The following is a 20897-nucleotide window of genomic DNA, read 5'->3' as shown; positions in this document are numbered from 1 at the left end:
CATCTCTTTGCTGTCCCTCCATCCAGGCTGTAAGTGCGTCAAGATGCCCTGTATCGCCTGGGGCGTCCGGTGTCCCCGACCGGGAATCCCAGCTCTCCTGGGGCTCGGGCCCTCGGGTTCAGGGCCGGGCGCGCTTAGAAACCAAAGGCCGGTGTCACGAGGGTCACTGCCAGGCCGGTTGTGGGTGTCTTAGTCCACCAAGAGCTTGCAGCCTGAAGGGAAATCAGGGCCTGTGAAGACCTTCCCGTGTCTGTTGGGATGGCATTTACGATTTTTCTTCCTCTCTTCACTTGGTGAATCAGGGTTTGCTTTTCTCATGCAGCCTTGAGACTGCATGGCCGTGGCCGTGACGTAGTGACTGTTCTCTGCATCGCTGGGTGCAGTTTGCTCCTCGTTTGTGTATGATTCTGTCATCCGTGGTTTGAGTCACGCTGGCCTCGCAAAACAAGTAAGGCATGGCCACACTTTTTCTCCTCTCGAAACGAGTTGTACAAGACTAAGTGTTGGGTAGCATTCACCCATGAAGCCATTAGCCCTGGAGTTTTACTTATGGGAAGGTTTTTAATTACAGTTTTATGCATTTTCTCTTTTTTATTAGTTGATCTCACCAATTGTTTATTAATTTTGTTAGTTTTAAACCTTTGGCTTAAGCCTCTTTATTGGATTAAAAAATTTTTTTTAACCCTTATTTTATTTTTGAGAGAGAGAGAGAGAGAGAGAGAGAAAGACAGAGTGTGAACAGGGGAGGGGCAGAGAGAGAGGGAGACACAGAATCCAAAGCAGGCTCCAGGCTCTGAGCTGTCAGCACAGAGCCTGACACAGGGCTCGAACTTATGAACCACGAGATCATGACCTGAGCCCAGGTCGGATGCTTAACCAGCTGAGCCACCCAGTCGCCCCCATCCTCTTTATTGGATTTAAAAAAATACTTTATTAACGTCTCCTTTCTATTCATTTTCTTGTAATATCTTTGGGCTTAAATTTAGCATTCTTTCTAAGGTCTTCAGATGGATGCTTTTAACTCATTCCTTTTAGCTTTTATTATTTTTGAATATATGCATCTGCAGCTAAAAATGTCTGTAAATACGACTTAACTTCAGCCCACGAAGTTTGATACTTGGTGTTTTAGTTATCATTTGGGCAACAACTATGCAGCCCTTTCCCCTCTGCCTCCCTGACACGTGTGTATTAGGATCTGTGTATTAAACGCGCAGGAGTTTTCTGGGACATTCTGTTCTGTCGCTGACTCCTCAATTCATTGCTCTGTGGCCAGAGGACAAACCAGAGCCTCTCTACGGTCTATTTTAACCCACGCTCCCTGCGTCCTGGAGGTCGCGTGCGTGGCTGCTGTTGAGCGGGGGCCCCGCGTGTGTTCACGAGGCGCTGTCCTGAAGATCTTAGTCCTCACTGCCCCTGGCTTGCGTTTCTGTCAGTTCCTGGCGGCTGTGCCTGCACGACGTGTGCCTGTGGCTTCCATGGCTTCCGTGGCTTCCGTGGCTTCTGTGGCTTCCGTTTCTTGTCTGTCGTTCTGCTGAGCCTGGCGTCGCGCGTTCCAAGGCGATGCTGTTGGACTGTTGGTGCCACGGGCAGTTTCCTCGTGCCCTCCCCCTCCCCCCCACTCCCTCCCCTGTCCTGGCTTTTGTCTCCATGGGTTAATCTTGCTCCGGAACCTCACGTAGATGGAACCACTCGTCACCTTTTGTGTCGGGCTTCGTCTGATAGACACATTGTGAATATTTTCCCCCCGATCCGTGCTTTCTATCTTTCCATTTCCTTAACACAGCCGAACGTTTTCACTTCACCAATTTCAACTTTTACAGTTAGTGCTTTCTGTGTACCTCTCAGGGATTTTTGCCTGACCCAGGGCGGTGCTTTCTGCCAGACGCTTTGTGCCCAGCATTCACACTGAGGCCCGTGATCGACTTCAAATTAATTGTGTGTGTTGTCAGGTGGGGTTGGGATTTGCTTTCTCCACGTGGACGTGTAGTTGTTAGAACAGCATCCCCACCGAATGGCTCTGCTGCTTTTGTCTGTACTGATGGGCCGCGTGGCTCCACAGGGCGAAGGTTGGGGGGTGGGGGGTGGGTGGATGTCTGCTGCTGGCTAGCCCCGCCTCCGATGCTCCTGGGATATCCAGGCACCAGGCGTCCAGGAGGGGTCAGGAGGCCGGGTGGTCTGCATGGAAGGCACACATTCCAGGGGCCTGGGGACACTGGAATTTAAAGCCACCAGGCAGGATGAGATGGCCCAGGGAGTGGGTAGGGACAGCACAGCATGGAGTCTGAGGCCCAGGCCTGGGCACCTCCAAGGTTAGGGTGTGGAGAGAGAGGAGGGGCCACAGTGAGGAGGGGAAGGGGGGCCCAGGGGAGTGACCATGGGACCAGCTTGTGTGTGTGTCCATGGTGGAGCCCAGCAGGTGAGGGTGTGGAGGGAGGCTGAAGGCAGGAGTGTGCAGGACGGTGGGCTGCAGAGAGGAAGGTTTTCATTTGAATTTTTAAGGCGTTTGCACTAAAACTGGGTGTGTGCTGATGGGAGTCTGGTGGCCAGAGTCAGGGACAGGAGCAGGGAGGGGCTGGTGGAAGGAAGGACTGACCTGGACAGGTGGGGGGTGGGGGTGGGGTTAGGGTGAGTTGGGGCCATGGTCTCCAGAAGGAGAGAGGGTGCCCCAGCCAGAGCTGCCCAGAATGCAGCCTGGGGAGGGGCTGAGGAGTTGCAGGAGGAGGGTGTGGGGGCGGGGGGGGGGGGGTGGGTGGGGGGAGGGGGTGGGGGGAGGCGGGCCGGGAGGAGGGCCACGGGGGTGGGGGTGGGGCTTCTATGATTAAGGCTCCTTCCCAAGTGTCCACCTGTGTGCTTTTACCTTTGCCTTGATGCCTGTTTCTCTTCTGCAGAATTAAAACGAGGGATTTCCCAAGACTTGACATCTTCCCCCAAATCAGACAGATACAAAATAGCAAGACAATTAACAGAAAAGGCCATCAAGGTAAAATGCGCTTTGGGGCTGGGGGGGATGGGGGTGGGGAGCACCTTTTTTTAAAGTTTCATTGACGTAAGTAAGCTCTACACCCGGAGAGGGGCTCGAACTCACCACCCTGAGATCAAGAGTCCCATGCTCTTCGGACTGAGCCAGCCGGGCGCCCCAAGGCGGGGGTACTTCTTAAACATGGAGATTTACTTAGGAATTTGGAGAGGGACTGGGTCGCCTTTGAGGCCCTCGGCTCCCCTGCTGCCCTCGCCTCCACCAGCCTTGGTTCTGCCCTGGCTCCCCAGTGCCAGCCCCCAGGTGGCTGGGATTGAGGCAACTGCTGGTGACCTTTTGTGGGGGCAGAGGGCTGCCCTCGCTGGGGAAAAGCCTGCGTTCTCTGGCTTTACCCTGCCCAGCTCAGAAGGCTGGCGCATAGGAGCTCCGAGGAGCTCAGCACATCACACACAAAATGTGGTTCCAAAGCGTGAACGCACAGCCCACGTGTGACCGGCTGGGTGCACCGAGTGTGCACAGCCAGACCACAGCCACTGCACTGTGACGGGGCGCCTGCCGCCACCGGCCTGGTCCTGGTGGCCGCCTGGCGTGCTCTCTGGGGTTTCATGCCAATGGAACCATGCCAGCTCATTAATTTTCAGGTTTTCTACCGAAACCTAAAAACGTGAACATTTGGGCTACAAATATCCCTTTAAGTATTGCATTAGCTGATTTCACAAGCTTTTTTTTTTTTTTTTTAATATTTATTTTTGAGACAGCGTGAGAGAGAGAGAGGGAGACAGAGGATCTTAGAAGCAGGCTCCAGGCTCCATGCTGACAGCAGGGAGCCCGATATGGCACCGGAGCTCACGAACCTCAAGATCATGACCTGAGCCCAAGTCAGACGCTCAGTCAATCAGGCGCCCCTGATTTCTCAAGTTTTCATAGTACTCTTGTTGAGATGTAGTTCAAAGTATTCTATAATTCATAGATTCCTTTCCCTTGATTGTGGGTTACTTAAAAGCATAGTTAATGTCCATCCTTGTGAGTTTTTTCTACGTATTTTGTTGCTGATTTCTAGCACGGGTGCACTGTGGGTGAGAATGTCATCTGCGTAGTGCTATTCCGTTGACGTGGGTTCCGACTCGCTGTATGCCCGGCATCGTGTGCGTTCACGTGAAGGCCGGTGCGGGTTCTCCATTCAGAGTCGTCAGGGCTGAGATGGTTATGTGCTCAGGTCTTGGAGTCTTATTGCAATCTTTGGTCCAGGAGAGAAGCTGGTCAACGCCCGGTGATAACCGTGGATTCCTTCACTTTGTGGGAATGTCAGTTTTGGCTTTATGCCGTTACAGCCCTCTGAGTGGCTGCATACAGAAGTACCTTCCTGGTGAGGTGAATCTTTTTGTAAATTATGGGATGATTTTCTTTAGTGGTTTACTTGTCCCAAAGGATATTTTGTCTCAGATTTAGATCCTTTTACGTCCTACCTGTCTGTAGGCTCAGGCTTTTGATTTTCTCTTGTAAACAGCATTGACTGAGATTTTTAAAACTCCAGCCTGGAGCCTTTGCTGCGTGTATCTATAAGTGCAGTCCTGCTGTCCTCAGGCATCCCCATGTGTCCCGTCTCCTTGACCCACTCAGTTTTTCCTGGCTGCCCGGCTTCCCCCTCATTGTGTGCCTCCTTGTGGACCGATGACTTTTAAAATTCCATTTCCCCTCTCTTACATGTTACGGGTCTTGTACTCTGTAGTTCCCCGAGGAACTGTATTCTGTCGATTAAAATTAATTAGCTTTCCTAAAGTTGTTCAATTTAACTATAAGCAAGCCAGGTGTTGGGGTGGCCAGGAGGTCTTGCTGGGGCACGGGGTGCTGACACTCTCGCAGGTGGCCAGTGGTCATGTTCCCTGCCCACCTCTCCATCAGGGCAGCCCCTCTGTGGCCAAGTTTGTCCACATCCCTCTGTCCTGGTTCACAGTCCTGTGGGTGGCGAGGACAGACTTTGGACAGATTTTCTGAGTGGAAGGAGGCTCGGAGAGGCCCTCTGACCTGCTGGGTCTGTCACGTGGGTGCTGGAACTTGAACTCACGGCTTCTAGTCCCAGGAACACGCTTTATCGTATGTGTTCCTGGGTGTGGACACATCCTAGGATGTGTTAGCTATCAGGGCTGTGTAACAAATCACTCTGAACTTAGCCGCTTAAACATTTGTTATCTCACAGCTTCTGTGGGGTCCTCCGCTTAGGGTCTCTCAAGGCTGAAATGAGGCATCAGCTGGGCCGGGGTCTCATCCGGAGTCTCAACTGGAGAAGGACCTACCTCCAGGCTCCCTGGGCTTGTTGGCAGGATTCATTCCCTTGTGGCCGTAGAACTGGCTTCTTGAAAACTAGCAATGGGGCGAGGTCTCTCCTGCTTTGAATCTCCAACTTCAGGGAAGCCCTGGACCCCCTTTTAAGAGGTGCATCTGATTAGGTCAGGCCCACCCAGGATAGTCTGTCTTCTGGTCAATTCAGTCAGCTAATCAGGGACACCAGTGAGCTTGAGCCACTTGCCCTCTCTGCCTGCTCCCACAAACTCGCAAGGCCCTAAGCTCACTGCTGACTATGCACCTGTTTCCTGACTGCCCTGCAGCTGTCACCCTCTGTGACCCTAACGCAGGTGAATGTGTCCAGGCTGTGCCCTCAGCAGCATGAGACCCAGGGGCTCCAGCATGACCATTACTCTCCCGTCCCCCAGCTGCGAAAGCCTAGGTACACTCCACCAGCTGCCAGCTGCCTGCCTGGTGCCCAGGCATCTGCGTTCATTCCCACAGTGACTGGAGGAGTCCCCAGCCTTCCTGGTGCTGGCACTCCTGTCCCTCAGGCCCTTCCTGGGTGGATGAACGACTCCTCCCCCTCATCCCTCCTTAAACCTCGGGCACCCATCCTCTCACCCCCAAGCACGAGGGACTGTTGCCTTCGTCGAGAAGAGAGAGTGTAGGTCGCACCCCCTCCAGGTTCTGCCGCCCCAGGCCCACCTTCCAGACCCAGACCTGCCCTGAGCCGAGGCTACACCCCTGGTCCTGCTTGTGCTGGACCTCTGAGCCTTTGTGCATGTGAGGCCCATGTGTGCAAGGCCCACAAAGTGGACACACACCACAGAGGAGGACCCAGCCCCATGCCCATGTGTGTGCGTTCTGGGTGTTTCCGGGTGTTTCCTTGGAGCAGGTGTTTCCTGCTGGTGCAGTCTGTCTGTCCCTCCTGCTCTGAAGCCTCCTCTCAGAGAATTAGCTGCCTTGTCTTTCAATTCTTTCATTTAAAATATGCTCTTGCAATTCGAGGAAAAGAAGATTTTCTCCATCTACGGGCACTACCCAGTGATACGGGCCGCCCTCCGAAGAAAGGGCTGGGTGGAGAAGAAGTTCCACTTTCTGCCCAAGGTCCTCCTGAATGTGGACGATGACGGTGTGGGGGTGACAGGTAGAGTATCGAAGGCGTCATGTCTCTCGGAGTAAGGCACGCGTGTGTCTGTCAGAGGACCAGATGAGTCACACTGCCCCGGAGATGCTGTTCTGGCCACAGGGCCTGTGACCTGGGCCTCCGCCCCAAGTGTCCCGGTCACCCTCCTGGCCTGCCTTCCGCAGGTGACCACGCACTGCGCGTGTGCTCTCACGCCCTGGTCTGCTTGCTTCTCAGTGTCCCACTGCCCATGCCAGGCGTCGTCCTCCCGGGTCTGCCCAGTTGCCAGGCTCCTTCAGCGCCCCCCGCCCTGCCCGGCCCTCCTCTGGCCTCTCCCCGGCTCGCCCCGCCCGAGGCCCCGCCTCCCGCTCCGCTCCGCGGACGGCAGGTGCACCCTCAGTCCCTGGGGTCTGCGCAGGCCCGCTCCGCACATCAAAGCCCAGCCCCCCTGCCCGCTCCCCGCGCCCCTCTCCGCCACGCACGACGCACGCCCGAAGGCCGCCCCGCCCTACGCCGGTCCGCGACCCTGGCGCTGAGCCCCCGGTGGAGGGTTCGCGCGGCTGACGCTCAGCTCAGACGGGCGGAAGTGGCCCGAGCCCCGGAAGGTTGCTGAGGAGTCGCGAGGGCGCTGTGGCCGCGGGGCCCTGCCGTGCTGACGACTCTCTGGGTGTCGTGTTTGCAGAACAGAAACGTGCGGAAGGCAGAGAACACCAAGAAGCGGCTCCGGAGAAGACAGATGACATCCACGATGTGATGGTAGGTCCCCCCGCCTCCTCACACTGCCACCTTCCCGGTGTCCTGGGGACAGGCGACAAGGCCAGGCAGGCCAGGCTGCAGGACACATATGCGTGCGCTTGCTGGTGTGCATCCGTGCACGGGCTCATTGAGGGGGGGGGCGGAGGGGGAGGGGGCATGTGCACGCGTTCTGTGTGTCCGTATGCTCCTGCTCTCCCGTGTGTATGTGTGTGCCTGTGTGCGTGCTCGTGTTCGTCTGTACATGCCCTTGTTCATGTGCTTGTGTGTGCCCTGTGCACGTGCTTGCGTGTGTCCATGTGTGCGCATGCGTGCAAGGAGACAAGCTGTGACTACAACTCTGTGGAAGCCGTGGGAAAGGACCAGAGCAGGCAGGAGGGCACACAGGCCACTTGGTGAGGCCGCGATGGTGGGGACAGGGGTGCGCAGGCGGGAGGCAGAGTCAGGTCCAGAGCAGGGCCAGGCTTGTGGGGCCTCACCCAGGTCAACGAGCAAGGTCAGCGCTGAAGAAGCAGCGGCTCCTGGAGACAGCACTGGGAGACCGTGCACCTGCTGGGGTGGGGGTGGGGCGAGGGGGGAATGTTGCAAGTTGCCTGATGTGGGGGAGGGGAGAAATGTGAAACCCTGCCCAACAGCTCCACAAGGAAGACAGCTGATACCTCCGACGGTTGGAAGGAGGACAGGTCTTCTGGGTCCCCGGAAGACCCCTGAGGGCAGCCGGGAGGCCAGCCAGAGCGGGGCACTCCACGGACCTGGGGCGATCTAAGGTCCAGAACGTGTGCAGGGCTCACAGAGGAGCAGTGAACAGACACACGGGGAAGTGGGCCCAGCCCCGGATGCAGACACTAAGCTCCAGAGTTGACTCGGGGAACCCTGAGGAGGCGCCGTGTGGAGTCAGGGGGCTGAAGGTCCACGCCCTGCTAAGACAGTCCGTCCCACATTTGAACAAATGGGACTTGCGCCAGAAAGTGGCAACAAAAGCTAGCCGTCACTCTGGAGTAGGAGGGAAGGCCATGCGTCCAGCACTGGGATGGGTTTTAGGAACTGATGCTGCTGGCCAGCTCCCCGCTCCCTCCGGGCGCTCGTGTTGGCATTGGGGTGGGGGGAGCCCGGTCCTGCCCTCACATGGGGTCCAGGTAGGCTAGGCTGCGTTGCAGAACATTAGGTGTGCCCTCAAATGCTGGTCTGCTCGGAATGACCCTGAAGGGTCTTGAGGGTGTCAGAATTTTGGACAATGTTTTCTTTTCCTTGTGTCTCGTTGGTAAGATATTTTGACCAAACAGGTGCTTCTACTTGTGAACAAAAGCATCGCCGCCAAGGCCACCCTGGGTCTAGCTCAGTGGCCCTGCCTCTTGCTCGGCAGGAGTGGGGAGGAGGGGGGGAGGCCGTCTCCCATGGTCACCCAGGCCACGAAGCAGAGAGTTCACCCCATGCCCACGTGTGGCATGTCCCCAAACCTCACGTGGGCATCCACGGGCAGGCAGCTCAGACCTCACTCAGCCACACACTTTTGGTGCCCCTGCAGCTGCTAGCCGGAGCCCCGCACTTGTTTCTTGAGAGCAGGGCCCCTGTGTGCTGGTTGCTCCCAGCACAGCACATAGTAGGCCCTCAGGGAACAGGTGTCTCTAGCTTTCCAGACGAGAATCACAGAATACACACTTTAAGTGTCGTTTAAAATCTGATTTCCTTCACTCTTACTGACACCCCAACACCCAAAGATATGAACCTTGGATGTCGGGTTTTGATGAGGGTTTTTTTTCTTGCCAGTCCAGGTTGGTCAAAAACGAAATGCCGTACTTCCTCTGGACCATCAAAAGGGATGTCGTTGACTATCACAGCTTGAACTGTGACCAGATGCTGAATCACTATGGGAAGACGGCTTCCTTCACCACCAAGGTGAGTGGGAGGGCTGGCGGGGAGGCTGGCGGGACAGGAGCCCCAAGCACCAGGGCCCTGAGGCTGGGAGGACGACATGTGGACTGGTCACCTCCGGGCTCCTCCCTGGGACTGCTGCCTGGTCAGAGGCCACACCATGCAGTATCGGTGTCCAGAGTCCCTCAGCACCTGCCCCACTGCTGTTCCCAGGGCCCCAAGTGCCCTTTGGCCTGTGACTGCCCTCTGGGCACGCAGGCCAAACCCCAGGCAGGGCGGTGGGGGTTACCGGCACAGCCCGACCTGGGCTTTGCACCCTGGAGGGGCTCTGGGTCTGAGGGAGAGCCAGGCCACCGCCCCTGCCCTGGGGCTTCCGGCCCCTCCTGTCACCCCCTTTCAGTCCCACGGCCCCCTCCCTGCTACTTCAGGGGCCTGAGGTCCACCCAGGGTGGACAGGCCTGCATGTATCCTCTCGGGAGAGGCTGGGTAGAGGGGCTTCCTGGCAACAGGGATAACCCGGAGGCTCAGGGGTGAGGCTCACACTGCCACCAGTGCTCCCCGTGGGGGTCTGGCCCCTACACACCCTCGCCAGGCCTCCTGGTGACTTCCTCTGGGGTGTGGGCCGTGCCCACAGGTGGCACAGTCAGGCCAGAAACCCCACAAAGACCCCCTGGCAGAGTAGCCACCAGTGTGCCCAGCAGCCAGTGGGCGCTGCATTTCCCGGCCACTTGGCACTTTTTTCCAAGTGGGGCAATGAGCTGGACCGTGGGGTGCAAAACTGCCAAGCCTGTGTAACAGCCAGTGTTACTTTTGTGGGGCAGCCGTGAGTGTGCCCATGAGCGAGCCCACTCCCTCCTTCCCGGGGCCTGGGCCCAGCACCATCTAGGCGCCTGGGAGGTGAGCACAGGACCTACCACCCCTGTTTCCTCCTGGCCTGCACGTCGGCCAGCACAACCAGCTGACCGGGGGTCAGGAGGGACTGGGAGGCCGGGGGGGGGGGCATCCCCGCCTCCCGAGAGCCCCTTGGAGCCGGTGCTGCCGGCCGGTGGGCGTTCAGGCTGGTCTGAGTGGACCAGCACACGGCCTGCGGGGGCCTGACGTGCCGCTGTCTCTGGAGATCGGGCTGTGTGTGAACATGCGGAACCTACCGTGGTACGTCCAGGCCGACCCTGACTCCTTCTTCCCACGTTGCTACGGCCTCTGCACTGAGAACGAGAAGCAAGAATTCCTGGGTAAGTCCGTGGCTGGAGGCGAGACCACCGGGCGTCAGGCGGCCAGGGCCCCTCTGTGGCCCACTTTCTCGCTGAGGTGGCTGCGGAAGCCTTTGGAAGGGAGGGGGGGCTGGGCCGCAGCTGCAGGGCTGGACCGGTCCCGTCCCAAGGCCCGGGGGCTCAGCTCCGTCTCACGTGGTGAGGGCCGGTCCAGACGTTTCCATGGGCCGCAGCTGCAGGATGGGAGCAGGAGGCCGACGGGGGCTGTGGAGCCGAGCGTCAGCAGCTTGGTTCTGACTGGGCTTCTGGGAGAGGCTGGCGTGGGGCTGGTCCTGTGGGTGACAGGCTCTGGCCTGGGGACAGAGGGAGGACTCCTGGATTGACCCGCCAAGGGAGGAGAGAGAAGGGGAAGGTCAGGACAGGTGAGCACTGCCCTTTTGGGGGTAACTTGTGTTTCCTGAGCACGGGCCTGGGGCCATGGAGACACGGCGTTGCCCTGCCGTGTGATCTGACCCCACCCTGGAGCTCCCAGGAGCAGATGGCTACAGGCAGGACAAGGTGGGGTCTGTGCGGGCTGGAGGTGAGAGGTGCGGGGGAGGAGAGGGTGGTGAGCAGGGGCCTCTCAGAGAGACCCAGAGGACAGGAGCTCGGAGGGGACCGGGCCGCAGCGGGCAGTGTGCCTGAGTGTGACGGGCAGAGGGGCTACAGGTCAGCTGGCGAGCTCAGGGTCTTTGTTCCGGTGGACAGAGGAGGCTCAGGAGAGAAGCTCTGAGGTCCTGGGGAAGCTGGGGAAGGGAGCTCAGGTTCCGGATGTTTCCCACGTGGCAGCAGCTGCCGGGCGGGCGGGTGGGGTTGGGGTGGGGGGCAGCTTCCTCTGCAATGAGGAAGGGCAAGTTTTGGTGAGAAGGTGTGGGCGTCTCTTGTGGACCTCCCCGAGGGCGCGGGTGGGAGGTGAGTATGGGCTGGCTCACGGGGGTGCCGGCCGCCTCTCCGGGCACGAGCCAGCGCTCCAAGCCAGGCCAGCCCCCAGCCTGCGTCTGTGGGACCCAGAGCTGTCCTCTGTGCCCAGCCCTTCGGTCCATGCACGCCAGGAGCTGTGGGAGCCAGCATGTCCAGGGAGGTGCAGAGAGGCTCCTGGGGTGGGCAGGGTCCTGGTGTGTCTGCGGGGGTCTTCTGTCCTCTGTGCGGGGCCGAGGGCACAGGAGCAGGGGGAGGTGGTGAGGGTGTCCATGCACTGTGGCCCCGGGTGGGGGGTTGGGGCGAGCAGGAGAGAGGCAGGGAGGGGGTGCGTGGGTTCTGCTTCTGGGCCCGTTGACAGGGCCCATGAGAGGCCGGGGCAGAGGGAACGGCCCCCTCGAAGGCAGCGAGGGGGAGGTGAGGCCTGTGGGGCGCCTGGGCTGAGGACAGCTGGTGCTGGCCAAGGTCCCTGGTCCCTGGCCGGAGAGGGGGCGAGGCCTGGGTGTCCTTTCAGACGACTTCCGGCGGACGGTGGCCTCCAGCATCCTCAAGTGGGTGGTCAGGCACCACAAGTGCGGCAGCAGCGGGGAGGCCGGCGACCGCGGCCCCGGCAGCAAGAAAGGTGTGTGGGGCCCGAGGCTGCACCGTGCGGGGAGAACAGTGCAGGAGGGGCAGCGGGCCGTGCGTCCAGGATGGGGTCCTCCCTCCCTGCAGAAGAGGTAGATGGGGAGTGGCTTTCCCGCGTGGTGCAGAGCCACCGTGGCGTTAGGCCTACGAAACCCAAAGAAGTTGTTGTTGTTGATTTTGATAAAGCAGCTTTCGGTTCGCAGTGCACTTGCGCAGAAGGTGCAGGGATTTCCCATAGGCCCCCAGAGCCCCCTCCGCCGTCAGCGTCCCCACCGGCTGGTGCCTTTGCTGTGACGGATGCCCCCGTGTGGACACGTCCTTCTCACGGCGTTTGTACTGAGCTGCGGTCTTGTACGTGGGGTGGGTTTGGACAGCTGCATCAGGGCGCGGGCCCGCCGTCACGGTACAGACACAGTGCTTCTGGTGCCCTGACGTCCCCGCCTGGGGACGGGCCCCTGGCCCCCGCCCCTGGCCACCACTGGTCCTTTCGCTGTCACCGTCATTCCGCCTTTTCCAGATGTCATACGGTTGAGAGCATACGCACGTAGCCTTCCTTTTCTTTTCCTTTTTATTTATTTATTTTTTTCTTCTAGTTTTTTTTCTTCTAGTTTTTTTTCTTCTAGTTTTTTTTCTTCTAGTTTTTTTTTCTTTTTTATTTTCCTTTTTAAGTTTATTTACTTATTTTGAGAGAGACGGGGGGGGCTCCCACATGAGCGGGGGGGAGGAGGAGGAGAGAGAGAGTGGGGGAGGGCAGACGGAGAGGGAGAGAGAATCCCAAGCGGGCTCCACGCTGTCAGCACAGAGCCCGCCGTGGGGCTCGAACGCTCAGACCGTGAGATCATGACCTGAGCTGAAATGCAGAGCTGGACGCTTAGCGACTGAGCCCCCCGGGCGCCCCCAGCGTGGCCTTTTCTGGCCTCTTTCACTCAGTGATGCGCAGCTAAGGTCCCTCCAACTCCATCATGGCTTGGTAGCTCATTTCCTTTTAGTGCCACATCACACTCCATTGTGTGGATGGCCCACCGTGTGGCTGACTTTCTCCATCACCTACTAAAGGGCATGTTGGCTGCTTCCAAGTTTGGGCAGTTATGATCTGGGTGCAGGTTTTTGTGCAACCATAAGTTTTCAACTCGTTTGGCTAAATACCACAGAGCCTGATCGCTGGACACGATGGTAAGAGTGTGCTTTGGGGCACCTGGGTGGCTCAGTCGGTGAAGCGTCCGACTTCGGCTCAGGTCATGATCTCGCGGTCCGTGGGTTCGAGCCCCGCGTCGGGCTCTGTGCTGACAGCTCGAAACCTGGAGCTACTTCGGATTCTGTGTCTCCCTCTCTCTCTGCCCCTCCCCCGTTCATGCTCTCTCTCTCTCTGTCTCAAAAACAAATAAACGTTAAAAAAAAATTAAAAAAGAGTGTGCTTAGTTTGGTAAGACACCACCAAGCTGTCCTCCACAGTGGCCGCACCATTTTGCACCCCACCAGCAATGAGTGCTTCGCGTCCTCCCAGCGCTCGTGGCGTCCGTGGTCCGGATTTGGGCCGTTGTGACAGGTGTGCAGTGTCTCTTGCTGTTTTCACCTAAAGTTCCCCAATGACACGTGGCCTTGAGCATCTTTTTTTGCTTTTCAAAATACACTATTTTTATTTATTTACCTATTCATTTGTTTACTTATTTATTTATGTGTTTTTTTTTTAATTTTTTTTTTCAACATTTATTTATTTTTGGGACAGAGAGAGACAAAGCATGAACCGGGGAGGGTCAGAGAGAGAGGGAGACACAGAATCGGAAACAGGCTCCAGGCTCTGAGCCATCAGCCCAGAGCCCGACGCGGGGCTCGAACTCACGGACCGCGAGATCGTGACCTGGCTGAAGTCGGACGCTTAACCGACTGCGCCACCCAGGCGCCCCTATTTATATGTTTTTAGAGAGTGTGTGAATTGGGGAGAGGGAGGGAGAGAGAGAGAGAGAATCTTTTTTTTTTTTAAGTTTTTTATTTCTTAGAGAGAGAAAGCAGGAAAGATGGGCAGAGGGAGAGAGAGAGAATCTTAAGCAGGCTCCATGCTCTGTGTGGAGCCTGATGTGGGGCTCTAGCCCATGTCCCTGGGATCATGACCTGAGCTGAAATCAAGAGTCAGACTCTCAACCGACTGAGCCACCCAGGCGCCCTGTGTATCTTTTAATATACTTCTTTGCCATCTGTAAATATAGTCTTTGGTGAGAAATCTGTTCAGCTTCCCTACCATTTGAAAATGTTTCTGGTTGAGGTTTAAGAGGGGTTTTGTGTGTGTGGTGTGTGTGTGTGTGTGTATTTCGGATAACAGCCCTTTACCAGAGTGTCTTTTGCAAATATTTTCTCCAAGTCCTCGACTTATCTTCTCATCCTCCTGACAGTATTGAGTCCTGCTTATCAAGTATTTCTTTCATAAACTGTGCCTTTGGGAATGTGTCTAAAAACTTACCACTGCACCCAGCTTCATCTTGGTGGTTTCCCATGCTGTCTTCTAGGAGTTCTGTACTTTTGTGTTTCACACTTGGGTGTATGATCCATTTTGAGTTAATTTCTATGAAGGGTGTAAAAACTGTATCTAAATTCTTTTTTGTGTGCTTTTTTTTTTTTTGCACCTGTTTCAGCACGATTTGTTGAAAAGACCACTTTTTTCTGTTGTATAGCCTTTGCGCCTTTGTCATGGATCAGTTGACCATATTTTTGTGGGTCTATTTCTGGGCTCTTTATTCGGGTCCAGGGATCTATTTGTCAGTTATTTCACCAGTACCACACTGTCTCGATTACATAGACTTGTGGTAAGACTAGAAGTTGAATAGTATCAATTCTCCAATTTATCCTTCTCCTTCAATATTGGGTTGGCTGTTCTGTATCCTCTGCCTCTCCATGTAAATTTTAGAATCAACTTGTCAATATCCATAAGATGCCTTGTGGGATTTTGATTGGGATTGCATTGAATTTATAGATTGAGTAGGGAAGAACTGACATCTTTTTTTTTTTAAGTTTATTTATTTTGAGAGAGACAAAGACAGTACAAGGGGAGGAGGGGCAGAGACAGGGGAGAGAGAGAGAATGCCAAGCAGCCTTTATGCTGTCAGCATGGAGCCCGACGCGGGGTCTGATCCCACAAACTGTGAGATCATGACCTGAACCGAAATCAAAAGTCTGATGCTCAACCAACCACGCCAACCAGGCACCCCAAGAACTGACATCTTGACAATAAATCTTTCCTATTCGTGAACATGGAATATCTCACTATTAATTTCATTCTTCTTTGATTTCATTTATCAGAGGTTTGTAGTTTTCCTCATATAGGTCTTGAACGTATTTTGTTAGATTTATTTATTTATATATTTATTTAAGTTTTTGGGTGCTAATGTAAATGGTGTTGTGTTTTTATTTTTTATTTATTTTTTAATTTTTTTAACGTTTTTTTATTTATTTTTGAGACAGAGAGAGACAGAGCATGAACGGGGGAGGGGCAGAGAGAGGGAGACACAGAATCGGAAGCAGGCTCCAGGCTCTGAGCCATCAGCCCAGAGCCTGACACGGGGCTCGAACTCCCGGACCGCGAGATCGTGACCTGGCTGAAGTCGGACGCTTAACCGACTGAGCCACCCAGGCGCGCCTGGTGTTGTGTTTTTCATTTCAAATTCCAATAATTCATTTCTGGTATGTGGGAAAGTGATTGACTAATCACTTATTAGTTCTAGGAGTTTTTTGTCCATTCTTTCAGATTTTCTACATAGCCCCATCTTGCACTTGATTTTAGAGTGTAAATTTCTCATTTCTCACCATTAAGTATAATGTTAGCTATAGGGGGTTTTTGTATATATTCTTTTTTTTTTTTAATTTTTTTTCAACGTTTATTTATTTTTGGGACAGAGAGAGACAGAGCATGAACGGGGGAGGGGCAGAGAGAGAGGGAGACACAGAATCTGAAACAGGCTCCAGGCTCTGAGCGGTCAGCCCAGAGCCCGACGCGGGGCTCGAACTCACGGACCGCGAGATCGTGACCCGGCTGAAGTCGGACGCTTAACCGACTGCGCCACCCAGGCGCCCCTGTATATATTCTTTATCAAGTTGAGGAAGTTCCTCTCTATTCCTAGCTTGCTGAGAGCTTCTATCATGAATGTGAGTTGAATTTTGTCAAATGTTTTTCTGTATCGATACGATCATGTAATTTTTCTTCTTTAGCCTTTTGATGTGTAATAGATTACATTAATCGATTTTCAAATGTTGAGCCAGTTTTGCATACCTAAGATAAATCTTATTTGATTATGGTGTATAATTCTTTTTATACATTGTGGATTTGACTTGCTAGTATTTTAGTGAGGATTTCTGTATTATTATTCATGAGAGATTTTAGTCTTTAGTTTTCTTTTCTCATGTCTTTCTCTGGTTTTGGTGATAGGGTAATGCTGGCTTCATAGAACGAGGAAGGAAGTATTCCCTGTTTCTATCTACTGAGATTGTGGAAAATTGCTATAATTTCTTCTTTAAATGGTAGAATTCACCAGTGAACCCATTTGGACCTGGTGCTTTCTGTTTTAGAAGGTTATTAATTGCTGATTCAATTTATTTAATAGATATAGGTCTCTTCAGATCATCTATTTCTTTTTGTGTGAATTTTGACAGGTCGTGTCTTTCAATAAATTGGTCCATTTCATCTAGATTATCAAATTTGTGTGCAGAGAGTTCATGGTATTTCTTTACTATCTTTTCAATGTCCATGAGATCTATAATGATGTCTTCTCTTTTTTAAAAAAATGTACTAATTTTGAGGGAGAGAGACAGAGAGCGAGCAGGGGAGGAGCAGAGAGATGGGGAGACACAGAATCTGAAGCAGGCTTCTCACCTTCAGTGCAGAGCCTGATGCGGGGATCTATCCCATGCCCATGGGATCATGACCTGAGCCGAAATCGAGTCTGACGCTTAAGTGACTGAGCCACCCAGGCACCCCAAGAATAATAAAAATATTCTTATTAAAAATAAGAATAAGAAAAATAAAATATCAAGAATAAGAAAAGTAAAAGTTTGTACTTTACCTTCATTCATTCCTTTTCTAACACTCTTCCTTTCTTTATGTGGAACTGACCTATGTTATTTTCCTTCTCTTTGAAAAACTTGAGATTTCTTGGCAGGTCTACTGGCAAAAAAAAATTTCCTCAACTTTTTTTAAAAATTTTGTCTGAAAGAGTGTTCTATAATCTCATGATTAGGTCTCAGTCTTTAGTGAACCTGTGCCCCCGGACTATGAACGTCACTGTGCTTCTCAGTTTTTACCCCCTTTGGCGGGACAGAGGGCTAGCGGGGGCTGGAGTTGGGTCTTTGCCTTCTCCCAGCAGGTCAGGCTCTGGCAACTATTTCTCCTGAGGGCGGGCCTCCTGAAGAGCAGAATGCTCTGGCAATTTGCAAGATGGTCCCTTTTCCCTTTCCTTGCCAGAAGCAGGAGGGGATTTTTCTCCCATACTCACTGTGAAAACCAGGTCAAGTTGCCAGAGGTAAGACTGACGAAAGCATGCGGGCCCCTGAGCCGGACGGTCCTGGAATTTTTAACCCTCAGATCTGTCCACACGGAGCTTTCAGTGGCTCATCAATTACAGTTCAGGTTTCCTGTCCGGGCGTTGGCGTCTGGGGGTTCTGACCTGGTGAGGGGTGGTTCGCTGTATCCACCTGACTGTCTCTGCAAACTTCGGGGACGACGGTTTGTCCGGCGACCTCAGCTCTGAAGCAGCAAAGAAGAGTTGTTGATTCTTTTTACTTGGCGTCAGGCCGGGTTGACAACTTCCAGGCTCCTTATGCGCCTGATCAGAAAACAGAAGTGCAGTTTTCCCTCGAAAATGGTTATTTTTATGTTCTGTGAATTTCACCACAATACAGGTTAAAAACGCACGTTGTACTGTCTACAACAGCCGTGTGAATGCAGCGCTTTCTCCCGGGCCCAGCACTGCCGGGGTCTGTGAGGCCTCCGCCCGTGCAGGGCCTGACCCCCGTGCCCACCCTGCCCCGGTTTGTGGAGTTGTTTTCATCCCAACAAGCCTCCTGGTCCCTGGGTTTACCTTTCTTCAGGCTGCTTCCCCATCAGTGCGCGCAGACAGATGCTGGCTGTGAGCTCCCTCTCCCTCAGTGGCTTGGGGGTGGGGGGGCCCGGGCCCGGGCTGCCTCGCGTGGGAGCTCGGCCTCTCGAGGGTCGCTTTCGCCTTGCCGGGGGAGCTCCCCGTGCTTCCTGAGACCCAGGGGTCCAGCTTGACTCTGGGGTTCCAGGAGAGTGAGATGCTGGGTAAGAGTGGGTAAGCTCACAGTGGCTCGCGGGCGTCAGGCAGGACTGCTCACCAAGTACTTACCGGACACCAGCGTGGGCTCAGGAAAGCCGGGCTTTTGTAGCAAGTCAGGAAGTAGTGTCGCGTTCGTGGGTGCTGAGTGTGGCTGGAGGGCGGAGCAGCGGGAAGGCCAGACGCAGGCGCGGTGCCCGGGTTGGCCGGGCTGGGGCGGCCTGTGTCCGGTGCCCCAGGTGGTCCCCCCTCCACGAGCCTGTGTTTGGGTTTCAGTTCCCGAGAATGCGGAATCCAAGCCCATGGGCCTCTCGGGGGAGCTCGTGGACACCGCATGCAAGGTGTGCCAGGCCTACCTGGGTCAGCTGGAGCACGAGGACATCGACATCTTCAAGGACGCCGCCCAGGACCTCACGGAGGACGAGTGGAAGGACCTGACGCGGCAATACTACTCCCTCGTTGAGTAAGACGCGCCCCGTGTCCCCCGCTCAGTAAGACGCACTGGGCAGCAAGGCTCACCTACACCGGGGTGGGGGTGGGGGGCGGGGCGTCTGGGGGGGCGGGGGCTTCAGGAGCTGTCCAGGGAAGTCCTGCCCTGGGACACCTGGAGCACCTGTCCGGGGTTGGGGCTCCTGTCAGGGTGCTGGGGTACGCAGATCCCACCAAGTCCCTGTTGGCTCATAAAAGGATGACACTCCCCTGGGGGCTCCTTTGGGTAACGTCGCCTAAAGCATCTTCCACACGGTTCTTGTCTTTTACCGCATTTGAACCCCACGAGTGGGCTCTGGACAGAGCAGAACGCTTGCTCGGCCCAGCCCAGCTGACTCTCCACGGCCTTTAGGGCTCCCTGCCACATGGGAATCCAGAGGCTGAGCTTGGCTCTTCTCCCCGTCTCCCGAAGGGAAGGCCGAGTCCTTCCCGGGGGGCGGGGGGGAGACCCAGCACCCCCTGAACAGCGGCCAACAGAGGAGCTGGGGCAGAGGTGACCCAGGCGCCCCTGCAGCAGGAGCAGGACTGCGAGGAGGGTCTGCCCAGAGCCCCCACCACCACCACCCCAGGGACACTGTTGTTCTTTCCTTCCTTCTTTACTTCTTTTGGATCAATCGAGTATTTTCTTTTCCTTTGGATCGAGTACAGCTGCGTGTGCTGCTATCTGTCCAGCCGATGTACTTCTGCACATGTACCCACCCGGCGAGACCACCACCCAGCTCGGGATGAAAACCATTTGCAGCCCCCATCAGGCCCCCTAGGCACCCTCCCAGGCAGAGACCCCACAGAGGTCGCACCTGACTGCTACCGCCGTAACCACTTTCGTTGTGGGATTTCACGGTCACGGACTAACGTGACTTTCGCTTGACGCGGAATCTGTGGGGTTCATCCACACTGTGCGCGTAGCGGGGTTTTCTGCTATCCACAGGGCACAGAACTTTCCCTCCTGACGTGGGTGAGCAGCTGGGTTACCCCCGGTGTTTGAACATTTTCCAGAGTGGTTCCACGTATCTAGAGGCCAACAGCATTGAGCGTGGGCTGCGCTTCCTGCACGTGGCAGGCAGCCTTGTCGCCACGAATCTTTTCAGTTCTCTCTTCTTGTTCTTCGTTTGCACTCCTCTGACGACTGGGCGGTTGGATATCGCTTCAGATGCTTGTCAGGCATTTGAGTATCTTCTTTTGGGAGGTGCTTGTCTGCGTCTCTTGTGTATTTAAAAATCAGGTTGGTTGTGTCTTTTTAAATCGTATTAATTAAAAAAATTTTCTTGATTATTTTCTTGTCATTGTTAATGTTTGTATTATCACCGTCACTTTCCTATTAGCTTGGCAGTCTTTTTAAAATGTTCTCTGTGTCCTTTTTGAAGTCCAGAATAGTTGGGATACAGTGTGATGTTAGTTCAGGTGGGCAATCTGGTGACTCAACGCTTCTATCCGTCACCCAGCGCTCAGCCCAACAGGTGCACCCCTTAATCCTGATCACCGGTTTCTCCCATCCCCTGCCTCCTCTCCGGTGGCCATCGGTGTGTTCTCTGTAGTTGAGTCTGTTTCTTGGTTTGTTTCCCTCATTTTTCCCCCTTTGCTCATTTGTTTTGTTTGTTGAGTGAAATCACGTGGTATTTGTCTTTTTCTGACTTCTTTTGCTCAGCATTATACTCTCTAGCTCCATCCATGTTATCGCAAATGGCGAGATTTCATTCTTTTTCATCACTGAGTAGTATTCCACCGTGTGTATGTATACGTACCGCATCTTCTTTATCCACTCATCAGTCAATGAACACTTGGGCTGTTTCCATAATTTGGCTATTGTAGAAAATGCTTCAGTAAACATAGGGATGCACGTATCCTTTCGAATTCGTGTTTTTGTATTCCTTGGGTAAATACTCAGTAGTGCAATTACCATTTTTAACTTTCGGAGGAACCTCCACACTGTTTTCCAGAGTGGCTTCGCCAGGTTACGTTCCCGCCAGCAGTGCAAGATGGTTCCCCTTTCTCTACATCCTCACCGACACCTGTTACTTCTTGTAGCTATTCTGACAGGTGTGAGGTGGTATCCCATCATGGTTTTGATTTGTATTTCCGCCATGATGAGTGATGTGGAGCATCTTTTCATGTGTCTGTTGGCCATCTGGGTGTCTTCTATGGGGAAATGTCTGTTCATGTCTTCTGCCCATTTTTAAATTGGATTATTTGGTTTTTTTGGGTGTTGAGTTGTATAATTTCTTTATATATTTTGGATACGGATCCTTTATTGGATATGTCCTTTGCAAATACCTTCTCCCATTCCAAAGGTTGCCTTTTAGTTTTTTTGGTGGTTTCCCTCACTG

The 20897-nt window shown here is 54.3% G+C and overlaps 1 protein-coding gene across 5 annotated transcripts in view; it reads left to right on the top strand.

Moving 5' to 3' along the window:
* TTLL8 (tubulin tyrosine ligase like 8) overlaps positions 1 to 20897 on the top strand; it is a 61543-nt gene that overhangs the window by 5631 nt on the left and 35015 nt on the right. For all 5 annotated transcript variants that reach the window (XM_023257651.2, XM_023257649.2, XM_045062551.1 and 2 more), the window contains exons 3-9: positions 2889 to 2980; positions 6272 to 6410; positions 7072 to 7145; positions 8910 to 9038; positions 10132 to 10246; positions 11697 to 11804; positions 18361 to 18547. In XM_023257651.2, the coding sequence (XP_023113419.2) occupies positions 2889 to 2980; positions 6272 to 6410; positions 7072 to 7145; positions 8910 to 9038; positions 10132 to 10246; positions 11697 to 11804; positions 18361 to 18547 (844 nt within the window). The remainder of the gene's footprint in view (positions 1 to 2888; positions 2981 to 6271; positions 6411 to 7071; positions 7146 to 8909; positions 9039 to 10131; positions 10247 to 11696; positions 11805 to 18360; positions 18548 to 20897) is intronic.

The sequence above is a fragment of the Felis catus genome, chromosome B4 (assembly GCF_018350175.1).
Source record: "Felis catus isolate Fca126 chromosome B4, F.catus_Fca126_mat1.0, whole genome shotgun sequence".
NCBI classification, from domain to species: Eukaryota; Metazoa; Chordata; class Mammalia; order Carnivora; family Felidae; genus Felis; species Felis catus.
This window is presented reverse-complemented; position numbering and strand designations above follow the sequence as displayed.